Consider the following 17,281-nt stretch of genomic DNA (forward strand, 5'->3'; position numbering starts at 1 on the left):
AATTTGCATTATTATTTAAATAATGATTATAAGCATGAATGTGACGTTTGAAGTTGCTGTAGATACATTAAGAAATAAAAAATAATTATATAAAAAACACAACTTTTTTCTCATGAAAGTTCATGGTGGGTAATTCCGAAATGTTTGTTGCTAGTGTTGTGAAAATTTTCACAGAACTAGATGATCAGTACATTTTAAAGTTTGAAGTAGATATCTAGAAAGTAAAGAAATGAAAAAGATTTTATTGTTTGGCATGAAACATTGCCTTAAGAATTTCAACATAATTGATATTAATCCCCTTTGGCCATTTTAAGCCCCACCACAGAGGCCACTTGGTTTATATAGGGAACACATAAAGGTCGTATAGTGTAAAGCTAAAACGCTTTAGACATTTGACTTGAAGCATGGCCTTATGGATACCAAGCAAACTGATGATAATTATCATTTTGGGTCACTTTTGGCCGCCCAAGGGTATCACTAAGGCTTATTTACAAAAAAATAAAAACAACATGTACATCTTATTTGTCCGATACTATTTTGATTGGAAAGGTCAGAAGACGGTGAAATTTTCGTTTCTTAAAATTTAATGCCATTATTCACTATATAAAATGTGTCATTTCTATCAATAGTATACAAAAAAATATTCTTCCTCTTGTTGTCTATGTTAAAACTACTTTGCTATGTATTGTTCTTTTCTCTCATTTACTTTTATTTTCAAAATAGTAATGTAACATACTGTATGTTTAAATCTTTTATATAACTCTTTTCTGATTATATGGAAAATTTAGTTTTACAACTACGACAACTATAACGTGTACAGCACGCGCAAACAATTTATACAGCCGAACTTACCGGTATTTAAATGCTTATTGTAAATACTGCCATTAGCTAATTCAGTCATATAAGATCGTGGGAACTGTGACCTCCGCCATTTTTGCATTGGGCTCATCGTGCAGTCGGGGGTAATCATGACTCCCGTCATCCACTGGGTAGTGGTGGGTTGGGAGTGTACCTGGCACGTCTGGGGCGCATTTTATCGCCGATAAACTTTATTTGAGCTTCTATGCCCCAGATCGTGCTCTGGTTAAGTTCAAGTCCACGATAGAGTAGGCGGAGATCACAAGTTCACTCCGATCTGAAAATTCTATATAAAATAATTATGAAATATATTCAATTCACTTGCAAAATAAAACACTTAAAAAAATTTATCTGTTAGTACCTAACATTAACTAAAGGGGAGTAAATGCAACAGCATCTGCTATGTCATGCTATTTTTGTAATTTCCTTTCTTATGCCATTCGCAGTCCATTACATTGAGAGTATTAAAGTATTCATGGAATTTCTATCCTTTTCCCTTTCTTTTCGTTTCTTTTTGTTGTTGGTAAACAATAAACTTCTCCATTTATACCTTGAAAATGATTTGCATATTTACTAAAATAGTATATTCATTTTGTTCAATACTTTTTTCGCACCATGATATAGTATTATAAATATGTTTAAAAATGTTGATATATCTTGAGCGGTAATCGTCAATTTAATGCTACGTATGATTTTTTTTTTCAATTTCTCCTTTTACTTCTGTTTTATTTCAGTTTTTCCTTTTTTCTCTTCAACACCAAACCTACCAATTTTAATTACATTTTCACTATAAATTTTCTAAGTAATTTTGATTGAAATTAAAGTAAAAACAGACACCATTCATAGAATAAAAAAATACCCCCCCCCCCTCTTTTGAATATTAGATTAGGTTTCTCTATAAGTTCATGTGTTTAGCAATATATAGAACAGGTTTGGCTCTCCACGTACTTGATGCTTGAAAGAATACTTATCTAACATTTAGTATCATTTTCTTTATTTTACCATTATAGATTTTTGTGTTAGAATAACCTTATCGTATGTTTATTATTTTCTATTTGAGCCTTATTGTACTTTTATTCATGCTCATTGTGCCATGTTTGTACATGAAATGAGAGAAGTAAATGTTTTTCACTTGACTTGACTATATGTTCCAGATCTAACATATTTAATTTGTGATATTGCCATATGAGCGTTCACAAAGTTGACATTCATTACATTTCCTGTGTCGATATTTCCAACGCCATTTGGGACATTTGATATTGCTTAGTTAACTTACAGAAGAATTAAATATATATAATATAGTTATGTATACATTTACCCTCTGGTAAAACCTTGCAATAACCTGGGTAGCAACGATATGAAAATATAAAACTAAAGACAGTGTTTGAGATATAATATAAGCAATAAGGAATATCTAATTTTATAAATTTTATTTTAAAGCAATAATTCATTAATTTTTGGGAAAAAAATAGTTGTTGAAAATCATCATCTAAAGAAATATCAAATCAATTTAGCTGAAACACGCTGCAGTTGTTATCTTCATACGCAAGAAATATAAAGTATAACTTCTGAATACCGAACACCAAAAAGCCCAGAATTTGAAAATTTCCGACAATCAGAAGTTATCTGAACCAATGAACATATTAAAGACATGCTGAAAAATTATCAAAAATTAAAATTAAAAAAAAAAACTTTTATAATTTCATTTAATTTCATTATCACCTTTAAATTACTTAGTTGATACAATAACATATTGCTAGTCAACACAATTCATCCTTAGGTGTATTTCATGTACATGTTGTACCAGCAATTAAACTGTTTTATAATTTTCTTATTATATTCAAGTATTTGCTATGGTTGAGATGTTATGGTTCTTAAAGTTGTCAAGATAAATGGTAAATTCTAATTGGAAATTTCTGACATTTTGAGGGTTTAAAAAATCTATAATTCTAAATACCAAGCTTTGAATAACAACTAATTAAATTAAAATTACTTAAATAGGACAAGCAATAGGAATGTAAAATGTTGAAATAAGTATGATTTTGTTTCACAAATCATTTATAGCATTAAAACGGAAATAAACTTATAAAATTAAAAATATACTTATATGAAGTTAGATATAATGTTGATTTTTCGATGATTAAGTAATGTTAAACCAAAAATGTGCAAGAAACAATAAAATCCTCTATGTAAATATGACACAGTGCAAAGAAACGTTAAATTAAACGGATATCACACCATTACTTGTACATAAAACACATGTGTAACTACTGACTTAAAGTTTTTCATAGTGTATTTAAGAAAGCAAATGTTTATGCTTAGTAATTCAAGATCGCATTCCATACTCTTGTAGGGACCCACTTTTGCTTTCTCTCTTCTTCTTCTTTTCTTAAGCGCGCAGCCTCCTTTCGAGCGTCGTCTTGTTCCTTTCTATAGCGTGCAGCTTCCTTTTCTGCAGCTTCTTGTGCAAGTTTGTAGCGTTCAGCTTCTTTTTGTGCTGCTTCTTTTTCCAACTTTTCTTTCACCAATGCTTCATACTTTTCTTTATCTGCTGCTTGCTGATTACTACGATCTTTATCTAGCTTTTCATAATGATCTGCTAAATCTTTTTTCTGTTTCTCTAACGCGTCTTCCTGAGCTTTCTTTTGCTGCTTCAATAATTCATCGAGTTTTTCTTTGTTTCGCCTTTGCTCGGCTGACAAAGTAGAATAAATTAATTATCATGAATGTTATGCAATAATGTATGCTTATAGAAACATTCTATTTCACTCACTTAATAACACTTTTTTGAAGAATGTACATCCATTTTGCAATATGTTTTAATAGCTCTAAAAATTGTTTACCTTTGATTTATTAACTGTTATTCTTTAAGAATGTGGACTATATTTAATGTAAACTACGTGTGTTATAATATGCTTGTTTTTATATGATAGTTGATGCGTTCTGTTATCCCAAATTTTATTACTTGATATTCCTTGATGAAGTTGAAAATGAAGCAAAGGGGTGATCGGTATAGATAGTTTGACGCTAGGAAATTCATTATCATTTTCATATCGGAGTATCACACAGTTAATCTTCAAGCTGTTGCCAATGGATTATTTCAATAATGTTTTATTATAATAATTGCTTTAGAAACAATCATCAAATACCTTCTTTCTCCTGCTGTGAAATGTTTCCATCAGCTTCAATTATTGTAGCTTCAGTTTTGGTCATACTTTCTACAAATCTATACCATGTAGCTAAAATCTATAAAGTAATAAATAGTTCTTTATCGGATGAATACATTATGATTTCTTTAAAAAGTTACAAAAAGAAAAAGCCATAAGTATATTTTACAGAAGCACAATACAACGAGAGAGTTCTAACGTAACAATATCGCTCATATAAGATTTATTCCTAAAAAATGCCAAAAGTTACCCTTTGAAATGTTTAAAGTCGCACGGATATACTACATATCAAATATCTGAGGGTGAGACATTGTTGTTTCTTTACGAATATTTAACAGTAAGTTTTCAAAGTCAAAAGAGAAACGGGACACATGAGCGGGGCCATTTACGACTCTTGGGGGATGATGCAGTGTATCGCGATCAACTAAACAATGGTACAAACAAAATATCTGTGCTTCTGACTATTTGCTTTACAATATTGAATATTGAATATTTAAATCAAATATGAGTGCAATATCAGTTTATAAATATTGAGGCTATATGCACTATGTAATGGTACAAGCCAGCACAATATCACAGTTTTGTCCTTAAAGCTTATGAACAGAGGCTTTTTAAAAAGATCAGCTGCTATTATCTACAAATGCATCATATGGAAGCATGTCTTTAAAGGACTCCTCGTGAAACTGTCGTGTTCAGATTTATCTGAGTCTCTTTTATGTTAATACATAATTGACACTACGGCCATCATACTATCAAAAAGCGCGGACATGTGCAATTTGTGATCATATAAGCTGAATAAAAAATATTATAAATTTTAAAAAGACAAATTGTGCTTTCGAACATTAAAGTATTCTTTATTCGATGCTATAAGATACAATAGTTTTTTAATCCTGCAGCAGTAAGCATTTCCAATAAGAACCATAACAACGGGGAAATAAAAGAAACAAGATAAGATCAAAAAATGTGTAAACCTCGTTTTCCCTGAAGTCTCTGAGAACACTGACATATTCATCTTTGGTTCTTTCAACATCACGCTTGTATCTCCGATGACCACCTGCTGTTTCATATTCTCGATTTTCTATATTCTTTTTCAGATATTTCTCAAAAATATTCTGCAATGTATTCTCACATTTCTCTCGAACTTTTTGCTCATTAGTTGCTATTGTCTTGTCCCAAATCGCATCCATTTTCCTCTGTAAATAAATAAATATTTTTTTTATTTTTAGTTGGATTTCAGTAAACCCGACACGGTAATGTTTTTCTGGTGGTAGAAGACCTCAAGTGTCCCTACAATCATTATTTCAGACACAAACTGGTACCTACGAAGAAACCACGGACCTTTCATAAGCTAGCTAGCTGGACATCTTTCTCATCATGTCATAATCCAAAGTCCATGACGGAAAATGAGCCACATTTATAATATTATTTTATTATTATTATTATTTTCTGAGTACTGTTCCAGCTGGGCCCAGAACAACAACATGACCTTTGCATGGTACAAACATAGAACATTAGCAAATATGTTCTGATATTCTCAGTGTGCGAAATTATTTTAAGAAACGAATAACAAAGGTATCACAATACTCAAACATGTTCTATCTTGACATCCAAGTGTTACCGCCATCTTTCTAGCTGTTTAACATGAAAAAAAGTCGAAATGAGCCCAAAACATTATTCCTAGTTAATTGAAAATCCATCCATGAATGACGGGATTCATAACCACCAATGTTATTTTGTGAAATTTATACTCTAAAAGCTTTAACTTGCCCTGGCCATTTAAACTACAAACTTATTCACACTCAGTATTTACTAATCTTAAATGTCCATCATATTCCAGAAATGCCTTTACTTTTTGTTTATGAACTCTTTATATGTTTAAGTATCTTGATTTAATTTTCAAAGTGTTTCTCACTAGCCGTTGACCTGAATCATCCCTGCTTCTGTTGCTTTTTTTTGGCAATTAGTCAGGTTGCAGTTATATTAATTAATTACATTGTACTAAAATGTAGCTTTGTCGATATTATGCTATTTTTATGACATTTCATTTTTTTACTTTCTCTAGGTAATAAGCATGTTACATGCTCTTAAACCATTATGTACATGTAATAAAACTTTAATTTGCACTTTTTTAAACATGAAACATTACCCGTGTCTGGGGCATAATGTGCCATTTAAGTACCGCATATTAGATCATTGTCATTTGAAAATTTGTAAATGAATGGAAAAGATATGGACTTAATATAATTATCAATGCGCTAACATATTATGACTCTTAACATTCAAGTTTGACTTTGACCATTGGTTTCTGAAATTGCTTACATTATGTCATCTAAACAAATATACACCGTATAATTAATTCCTTCTCTATTTATAAATGAATTCTTTACGATTTATTCATGGAAAGATTGTTAAAATATGAAAATTGTGCGGCGACAAAAAACACTTTACACAGAGACTTTAACATTTTAAATTGTTGTAGTTGTTATATCTTGTGACTTAAATATAAAAATTGAACCAAGAACTTACAAGCCGAATAAAAATACTTCAGAACAAAACCTTTTAATAAATACTTGTCAAAATGACTAGACTTTGGATGGAAGTTTAGGCATCCCCTTTGCCTAACATTAACCATAGTTTAAGTCTCTCACCTGCGCTTGAATGTGACATTTCGCTTGAAAGTCATGAATAACATTCTGTCGAAGATGATCAAGAGCTATCTTTTGTGCGGTTGTGTAACGTTCCCCCAAATCACTTTCAGAGACTGGCAGCATTACTTTTTCCATTTCAATTTCAAAAATTTCTTGAGCCTCTTTTTCAATTTTAGCATTTTCTATTTTCGCTACAGCTGTAAATGCATCATCAACATCTGGTACAGCACCGTGTTTGATAGCCGTGACGTACCGGTCAGCCAATGTTACGAACACTATAATTTAAAAAAAAAAATATCATTCAAAGTAAGTGATAAATTTAAAAGGATAAAGAACTCTAGAGGTAAGGGGTGATTATGATGTGATGCAAATAAATGACTCCCTGAAGGTATAAAAGGATAATGAGATGTGAGTAAAATATTAGGCTCGTATTAACCGAAAGAATTAATCAAAAAAATCTTTTAAAGAAAGAAAAAAAAACTGGAAAAATAAAAAAAAAAAAAAAACATCAACATTTTTTACTTAAAATGCTAATATTTTTTGAAAACGTTGGCTGGGACATTTTTTTTATTATTAAAGTGTTTCATGTCTCCATGCCTAGTCATAAGTCTCGTCACTCATTTAGGCTTCATATTAAATGTGTACTATTTTTTATACGATGTGTCATTGGCAATATGTATGCTTTCAACATAAAGGTGTGACGTCAAAGAGCACAGTTTTGTTTTGATGACATATTGTGAACAAGTTCAGAAGGCCGATGGTCAAGTTAAGTCGTAGTCGATTTTGGGGTAATAATGAGAATGAGTAAAATGAACTTTTTACCTTATTAAGGCATTTAATGTTCACCGAAAAAAGTAAAATTTAAATAGTATGTATGTCAAAATTAAATTACATACCCTCAATAATTATGGTAATTGACAACTTACTTTGTCCATTTAATGGTTTACTGGCTAGTAACTCCTTCGGTGGTATTGTGTATATATAGGATGTAAACCGAGTTGTTACATCCTGGAACTTGGCAGATAAATCGGTAAAGCTCAAAGTTTCAAGATTCTCAAGATCATCAATATTACATGGAAATGGGAAAGCAAAGCATTCGCGTCTCGTGAAGTTGTTTCTGATGCATTCTCTTGGTTTGTTGAACTGTTCTGCTTTGTTTTTGTTCTCCGCTAAAGTTTGCTCAAGATAATCGTTTTCTGTTATCTTTTTCCCATCTTTTATCAATTTAAGACAGAAATCTCTCAAACAGAGAACAAAGTCAGGAAGTATAAGACTGATCGACTGGTTATCCTCAGACGATTGTCCCCGAAATCTAATATTGCTTGCCATTTCTGTTACAAATCTATAGTTCTTCAGTTAAGCTAATACATTACTGTATGAGGAGAATTATTTAAAGGATAATCTTAAACGGAATAAATTTTAAGAAAAAAAGAATCCTTACATAAAATATTATTTATATTTTATTTATTCATTTATTTATTTATTTATTTATTTATTTATTTATTTATTCATATCATTTGAAGATTAGGAAAAAAAGAAGTCTAGGAATTTTATATCGATTTCTTTGATAAGAATATATCAGAATGATGGAACGTTAGAATAATAATGTAATATCAGTTCACGTTTAAGCCTGCATTTATTTGCTAGCCACATAAATATCCCAAGAAAAATGACATAATTATATGCCAACAGAGGGCTTCAAAACACATTCTGATGTAATATAAATAATAATTAGTGGTTTTGTGAAACCCTATAGTTAAATCTCTCAATTCGTATTCCATTATATCAAACCTTATCATGAATTATCAATATATACCTAATGTTTTTATTGTTTGAAATTTCAATTTGATTCGTGAAAGCAAAAGCTTAAACTCAGAAACAATTTTATTTAACAGTCACGTTACTTCAAAATAAAAAGGATACGTGAGTTTAGAGACGGTGTCGTAATCAAACGTTCCCTTCATGTTGTAAACTAAACAGTTGCAAAGGAGTGTCGCTAGGGTAAACATCTTGTTGTCATGATTTGGGTCACCCTGTTTAATAAGATTATCAGTAAATGTCTTTAAAATTACATTAAATTTCTTTGTTAGGTTTGTTATTAGCTTGGAACGTAAACAAATTAGTTTGTACAATATGATAGATAGTGTTTACCTATTGTTTTGTCAAGACATCAAATGCTTTAAACAAACTGTTCATACCTTTTCAACATCGCCAATTCCTTCGGTATCAAGAAGCAACAGAACAGTTTTCGACTGAGTGGGATGTTTTTTACACCATGCCCAAATAATCCTGGTTGTTCTCTCAATCGTATCTCCCACCTCAAAACCTAAATCATCATTATCAAAAACAGAACTTTTACTTCCATTTCTTTGTTGGGCTTAACGGTAAGGAACAAAATGCTTAATATATAATTTTATATCTATCCAAATGTCATTTTGATTAATTTGTAGTATTAATGAAATAAGATCAGTGAATTCTGTAACTAATTTGATATCGATAATATTGCACAGACATACCTTTGCTCGACCCAGCCAGACGATTCAATAGATACGATTTTCCAGTTTTAGACAAACCTGCAACGGCTACAACAACTATTGGCCAATCTATCTTTGATATTTGATCAAATACTTCTTCTTCGCTCTTAAGGAGTGTCTTGGTTTCTTTTCCTGCTTCGTTTTTCTCAATAACGTTACTGATCAACCGCATTGGATGTTGGAATATTTCCAAATCATTTGAAGACCACCTGCTGCAAATATAATAACTGTTAAACTTTCTTTAAATATTTCAGCAATTAAGTTTTTTTTGTTCTTGAAGTATGAAATTTGACCGTAATTTTACATTGTGTTGATAATAAATGCTTCTGGAAATATAAGAGCAAAGGGAATCAATGGATAGCAATGCAAATAGAAATCACAATTTTGAACATAGCAACAAAACGCCAAGACATATATTATCTTAAAGTTACTAAATAAAGAAAAAAATATTTGAAAGCAAGATTAACATCACCGGGAAAAGAAATGACAAACATCTGGTAATATTTTAAATGTGTCTTTTTTAAGTCTTTTTTTAAGATACTTCTTGTTTTTAATAGTTCTATGGAGATATGCCTTTGCTTTTCTCGAATTTTATAAGATATTTCCTTTTGTTGAATTTAATAGAACAATAAAGTTTCCTTTTAAAAAGAAAGGCTTGCCTAGTCGTGCCATCATCCCATCCCTTTAAAATGTTTTTATTTTTTTATTTTAAAAAACCTCCTAAATAACTCTTTATGATAAAGAAATGATTATACAAAAATAATAAATTGACCTTATATACCAGTAAAAAAAACAAGGCACCTATGTTTTTACAGGAAAAGAGGGTCAAATTATTATCACTATTTTTTTAATTATTTGATTATCATAAAGGATTTGTTTAGGATTTATTTTTTCGAAAAAAAAAGTTTCATTTTTAAAGGGGTAGGTAGGGTAACCCCAAGACTGGACGAGCACCTGTGTACATTTGTGCCTGTGTTATGCATGCTAATTTGGACAAAAGAAGGACCAGAAGTCCACTGGTTATAACTGAACCGGAACATGATGACGATAACAGTAACAACGTTTTTTTGGAAAAACGAATATTTTTTGTTAAAAACGATTTGAAATCTATTCTCTATTGTATAAAACTAATAAAGAAAATAGTCAATCGTAAAAATGCTAACATTTGCTCTCCCACGTGGAGGAAATGAAAGTATCTATCTATTAGCAGGTGTGCATATTTCATTTTTCACTTTTTTCGCCGAAAGAGTCATTCGTTTTGGCAGTTGCTAATTTCATTGAAATAGAAGCTTTAAAGACAATTCAATGTACTAAAAGACTTCGTTACGTGGTACCAATTAATATGCATGTATCAGTTATGTTACACCTAAAATGTCTGTTGATCACAGATATACCGACAACACAGGATACGCTATCTGTAGATCAGCACGTGGTAAGGTTAATGATATGCATGGGCTATTTTGGATGATCGATCACCGAGACGTTATACTGTAGTTTTAACTCCACGTTAGAATTGCGTTTAAATATAAGACACAGTAGATCTAAGCAGACACATGTGATAGAGCTATGCAATTTTAACTTGTTCGCACTAATCTCTGTGTGATTCGGTCACGATCTTTTGGTAGGTAGGACCGTCCTTTGAAGACGGAATACTTCTACAATAGCCATTCTCTATTGTATAAAACTAATGAAGAAAAAAATCAATCATATAAGAAACTAACTTTTGCGTCTTGAAAACGAATTGAAACGGGACATTTTCGTTTATAATTTATTTCCTCCTTCTACTTACGCTTTAAACCGATAAATCAAATAAACATAGAAATCCTTTTTATAGAAACAAACTGGGATTACCGAAGTAACTAAACACGCTTAGATTTCCGTAATATTACTTCGTCTGATTCCGCAGTATGACGGAATCGCCCGAATTGTCACGATTGCAGCGACAACCTAGACTTGTTTCCCGTTCCATCATGCACTTACAAATGTAAGCAGGAAAGCATCTAACCGGATCAACTTTTTCAAAACAAAAGTATGCAACGAAACATTTTATCAGAATTAGAATTTGCTTAACACAGTCACTATCATAAATACAAGTCTCGTGAAACTATAGCAGTAAATATCCATATTGATTTGCAATTTTTGTAAATAAGTTTTCTTTTTAAATTTAAGTTACCTTGATTCAATTGTTGTCACTGCTTTTTCCTCAGTCTCCTTAAGCGATTCTGGCTGCGATGACAAAATCCTAGAAATACTGTTTTGAAATCCTTTTATTAACTTTTAATACTAATGTTATCTGAGATATGCATATGTATAGACATTACTCAATTTCAATCAAATACATAAAAATATCATAAAACAAAACTAAGATATTGTGTAAATCTTTAATAAGTATTCTCAATTAAGGTTACTTTAGTAATTTTGATATTGAAACAGGACTTGAAATACGAAGGTGTATGAATTATTTTTCACCTAACATTCGTATTGTGTAGATATTTATAGACGTTGAAATATGAGTTAAAACAGCGTATATTAAGTTTTATTAATATATTTGATGAGTATATATGCTGCGATTGACAAATATATACATTTGTATTTTATTTGCATTAAAAGGCTTTTAAAGATCAAATGCCCAACTGTCTGAGTACATGAAGTGGCTCAATGGTGACGTTAAACTCTTAGCAAAGTGTTGTATCGTTAATAGTAATACAGGACTTCTCTGTCATTAATGTATTACATTTTATATAAATGTAAGTTAACCTCAATGTCTTTGGTGTGTGATCATCGTTCTCAGACGGTGTTCCCGCAGATGGTAAAGGCCTTCAATTATAATATGTAAATGATCATTATAAATTCGAGAATGATTTCTTGTCGAGTTGATAGCATTCAGATGTTATCCATCCAATCAGTAAATAAGAAATCTTGTTTAACGTATTTGAGGAGAAATTAGTAATTATAGCTGGTTAGTTATCAAAGAAGGTTTGATAGATCGACATTCAAGACAGAAATGAATAATGTGTTCTAAAAGCAGCATATAGATAAGAAAAACAAACACAGATGTACAGTCGACCTCGTTATGTCGAAGTCATCAGGACCGTCTGAAAATATCGAGATAACGAAATGTCGAGATAAAAGTATTAGGCTTTGAACCAAGTAGATGTGATATTTACAAAAGACATGTACATACTTGGTGTCAAATTAACAAAGTACTAGTATGTATAGTTTTCTTGAGCTTAATTTATTACCAATATTTAATTAGCGGTTGTTTAACAGCGGAAATACGGGTGTCTGTGATAAATACACTTAGTGAGGTTTACTCAGTAATACACTGCTAAAGTGCAAACGATGTTTTCAACGTGGTCGATACCCCCCCCCCCCCGGTTAGTTAACGGGCTTTTTCCGAGCTTGTTCGACCCCTGTTTGATATTTTTTAATGTTGTGAACAAATATTGCAACGATAATGTTTCCATATTTGTACTATTTCATTTACATTTTAAGTCATAATGTTATAAATACAGTGCTTAAATATTTTATAAATAACGGAAAATTCACTTATTTTTGACATAAATCAACCAACACTCTGATTAATTTTTTAAAAAAAAAGCTCGACTTGATACAAACATAATCATCATTATGACACACTATATTGAGCGATTATCTTCTGGTTTGTGTTTTACACAACTCTTGAGGGGACAGACGAAAGTCTTAGTGGTCGAGATAAACAAAAGATAATAGTATGAAAATAATTATTTGGGCTGAACTTTTACTTCGAGATACTAAAATTATCGAAATAAAAATATCGAGATAAACAAATATATCCAATAAAAGTAAAGAGGGAAGAAAGTCGGGACTTCTAAATTTCTAATGATTATGCATGATGCTATTCAGCAAAAGATATAAATAACGTCGTTTTTAAAAAGTCGACTGTTAAATGTCATAGCCATTGCGTCGATTTATGCCGCCTTGATCGCTTTATTCGGTTTGTGTTCGTTTCCATTTCCACATTCTATTTAGCGTATTAGCAAGTTGCAAACCAGGGATTTACTAACTATTCCCTTTACAACTTCTTATTTATTTATGAATCTCATGCAGACTATTGAATGTAGCCGATGCCGCTAGTAATTATGTCAGAACCACATTCGTCGAATACTTGGGCAAAGTATTTATAATTCATACTGATTAATAATGAATCATATAGCTTCTCCATCTTAATGTCTTTTTAAAGCATATTCTCTATGAAAGAATAACATGATTTTGTTAATACACGTACCTGTGCATTTTTGGAGCAACCGCAATAGGCTGTATACTACTTCGAATCTCATGTCTATAAGAGTCTTGTGCACTATCTTCAGGTGACGTCAACAACAATCTAGTATCCAATGAGGTCAAAGAAGAATGCATAGGACGGAACCCCTTTTCCTTTACTTCTGAAAAATATTAGTTTCGTAATAGTATTGTACACCTGGATATCAATATAGACTTAATATATTCTTATTACTACAAAAAAGTAAATAATTACAACAAGTATGTAAATAACAGTTATATTCACTTGTCTTACAAACAAGTAGTAATTAAAAAAGCAGATAAAATTAAGAACACATCTTCTAATGTAACTAAATTTTAAATTGCACGATTGACATCTAAAAGTTTGATTTCTTATGCTTGCTGGAGGGGGACGGTAACTTTTCTTTCCACCTGCCGTCTATCAAACGCTAGAAACGCTTTCTGTTGGCAGAGTCACTCATCAGCATTCAGCATTCTCATTATCACTCATTCAGCATTCAGGATTAGGAACTACATTCAGGTGTTAACGTCCGAGCGGTTCACATCGTAATCTGATTATTTAGGTGTTAAAGTTAAAGTTAGGCCTTTTTTTATTAATTAATTACTTTTTATTAGATTTTTAAGGCAGATTTAAATTATTATTGGGAATCTTGTATTTCTATCAAGCTTCTCAATAGTGAATTAAATCATTTTTGTTATTTCTTATAATTACACATAGTCTAATTGGAAGTGTTGTGGAGAGTAATTAAGTTTTTATTTGGGAAAATCGGTCATATCGAGATTCTCATTAATTATTTGATTGTCAAATCTCTCACTATTCAGTTGAGGATAGAAGAAATATCTGGATTAATAAAAGTAAAGGCAAAGAGAAAAACAGAGAAAATCGGAGGTAAAATTAGGTTCAGAATATGAATTTATCGATCTTTATAGGTAAACAAATATAAAAATTATCCCTTTTTTCACAGATATAAATAAACAAATGCATTTAGAACTTTACGGATTTAGTAAAAAAAATTAGTTGAACAACATAAAGGATTAATTGCCATTTTTTCTTCATTTTTCGGCAAAAATTCATGATGGCCGCCAATTTTCACACCTTTTAAATGGTGGACATTAAATAATTCTTTTATAACAATATACAAATGGAAATATTTAAATAATAACGAATAACTTCTGAACAAAAAATATATATTTGTAGCAAAAATAATCATTCATAATCAATTTCAAAAAATAAGAAATTATTAGGAAAACTAAATATTTTTCGGCAAAAACACAAATTGGCCGCCATCTTTTAGAAACTTTCGAAATAGAAAAAAATTAAAATAGAATCAGAATTAATTGTTAAGTTCCCAAAAGCTATATTTTTCAAGTGAAAACAGTTAAAGAATTTCATCTAGAATCAGTACGAATTAGAGGAAAAATATTATTTTAATAGAAAAAGGTAAATTGGTTGAAAAGATATAAAATTTTAACCAAGAAACAAGATGGCCGACATTGACACCTTTTCAATGGTGGAAAGAAAGAACAGGCGCGAAGGTAGTTCGCGCCAAAAATTAACCGCGACACCGCAAAAAAAGTGTGAAAAGATCACTACAGTCCGCCAACTTAATGTGGCTAACTGTAGTGATCTCTGCAGTCAGTGGGGTAATAGGTAATCAAAAGGTAGAGGCCATCACAAAAGGATTCATTAAACAAGTAGGTCAAATCTTTCACCAAAATATTAGACTAGACAAAGGCAAAATAAAAATAGATATTAAACAGGCAAAATTAACAGAGGCATTAAAATTCCAATTTGGTCATGAAGACCTAATAATCTACAGAATAAACCACAAAAAACAACTATAGGCTTAATCAAATATAAGAAAAACGAACCTTTCTAAATGTTACAAGCGGATGTGTATGTTAAAAATACAACAATTAAAGAAATGAAACAATCACAACATAAAAAACATGATATTGTTTACTTCAACACGGAAAAAGCACCTTCAGTAATTGAATCAACAGACGGGCCCCGACCGGTTATAAGGTGTGAAAAAGAAATTAAAGGAATAATCAATATAACAGATAAAAATAATTTCCTACTTCTAAAAGAAAAATTAATGAAAGAAAACAAAGATATTTCTGATATTCATCTAACAAAAAATGAACAAAATGCAGTAATCATATCTAATTCAGAAGAAATGCCTATCAAGGTGGCGGTGCATGGGGGCACCATACCTATTTTTCTATGCTACACCACCTTACCTAAATGTACTAATTGTCAAGGGTTCGGACATATTTCTCGCAGTTGCATGAATAAAAGCAGCTGTGTTAAATGTGCCGAACAGCACATCTACTCAGAAAAATGCACAAATAAACTGAAATGCACGAACTGTAAGGGTCCGCACTGGGCATCTAGCAACCAATGCCCAGAATGCTTGATAAGAATAAGCAGAATAAACAAAATAAATAATGACCAAGAAAAATAATACTTAAAGAAATGTTCAAATGAAAATAAATTAACACCAGTTAAAGTAAAAGTCGAAACTATTGATTCATTCATAAACAAATTAGTAAATGAAATAAAAAATAAAAATGAAGAAGAAATCAAAATAATATTGGAAACAAACTTATTACAAGAAACTGCAACAACTAAGCACAATGAAAATACAATTAACAATAAACAAAAAAACACCGAAAGTAACACAGTGACGAATGAAAAGAAAACTTACAATACACAAAGCAACATAGAAATCATCGATACAAACAAAAAAGAAACTGAATCTAATACACCGATTTCACAAACTAAAACTAATAACATGAGCATCCAGCAAAATAAAAATAAATATACTCAAAAGAATATCTCATCAATAAATACAAACTACAAGCAAAAATATGACCAAACCTATATACCCCAAAGACAGACAGCGGAAAGAGAGCACCTTATTAATATGCTCAATCATTACGAACGCCACATGTTCGTAATGAATGAACATATTAGGTTCCTCTCCCACGGGGAGAGACTGGGTCCCAATCCCCCCGTATGATTAGGCCTAGACGGTTCTAGGAGCGCGCGGTAATTACATAAAAATAAATTATATAGAATAAATTAATATGTTTCATAAAATGGCGGGGAACAAATATAAAATGAAAAACAAAACAAAAATAAATCGGGCCTCGGCATTTTATCATGGAATATGAATGGAATGAGAACAGATGTCAAATGCAATGAATTACAAAATTATTTAAATAATACCATATGTTTCCATGCTGCCGTTTAAAGAATAATATAGTAACTCTGCTCTTTTCTATTTTACCTTTAAAGTTAAATATATAAAACATCACAGTAAAGGAACACATATTTGGCATGTACCTTCGAAAAATAATAAACAGAGTAAAAACAAAATGCAATATTTTTAACAAGTGACGAAGCATAGAATAAAAATACAACAGTAACTGTTGGTATTCACGAGTCAAACATATTCTGATTAAACAAATTTTGTATTCATTATATACAATGCAGACGGATAGACATAATATATCACTGTGAAATAATTATATATAAAGAGCATCGAAACACGAGGCTATCTATATTTACTTAGTGTCTAACGCCTGAATTATCACTTTCTCCGTCTTTAAAAGAAGTAAACCCTAGAAAACTGAGTCAATAATTGACCATGCTCTAATTTAATGCCCGACAGATAGTGCGATAACTGCAGTGCATGTAACTAATACTAACACTGTGTATGTACATTAGTATACGATTTGACTCAGTTTAAACTTATTTTCAATAGCTATGGAACTTTTAATCAAT

General features: G+C 30.9%; 1 protein-coding gene across 1 annotated transcript; it reads right to left on the reverse strand.

The window, feature by feature from the left end:
• Positions 1–2,469: 2,469 nt before the first annotated feature.
• Positions 2,470–13,788, reverse strand: LOC132758216 (guanylate-binding protein 1-like). Its single transcript, XM_060749772.1, has 10 exons — positions 13,475–13,788; positions 11,381–11,458; positions 9,190–9,419; positions 8,872–8,999; positions 8,597–8,706; positions 7,600–8,015; positions 6,674–6,948; positions 4,997–5,218; positions 4,008–4,104; positions 2,470–3,553 (listed from the first exon to the last, which is right to left on the reverse strand). Exons 1-10 carry the CDS (start codon positions 13,603–13,605, stop codon positions 3,177–3,179), a joined length of 2,064 nt encoding a protein of 687 aa, XP_060605755.1. The 5' UTR covers positions 13,606–13,788; the 3' UTR covers positions 2,470–3,176.
• Positions 13,789–17,281: the final 3,493 nt, after the last annotated feature.

Source organism: Ruditapes philippinarum, unplaced genomic scaffold, assembly GCF_026571515.1.
Source record: "Ruditapes philippinarum isolate M1 unplaced genomic scaffold, ASM2657151v2 ctg6604_1_1_1_1, whole genome shotgun sequence".
NCBI classification, from domain to species: Eukaryota; Metazoa; Mollusca; class Bivalvia; order Venerida; family Veneridae; genus Ruditapes; species Ruditapes philippinarum.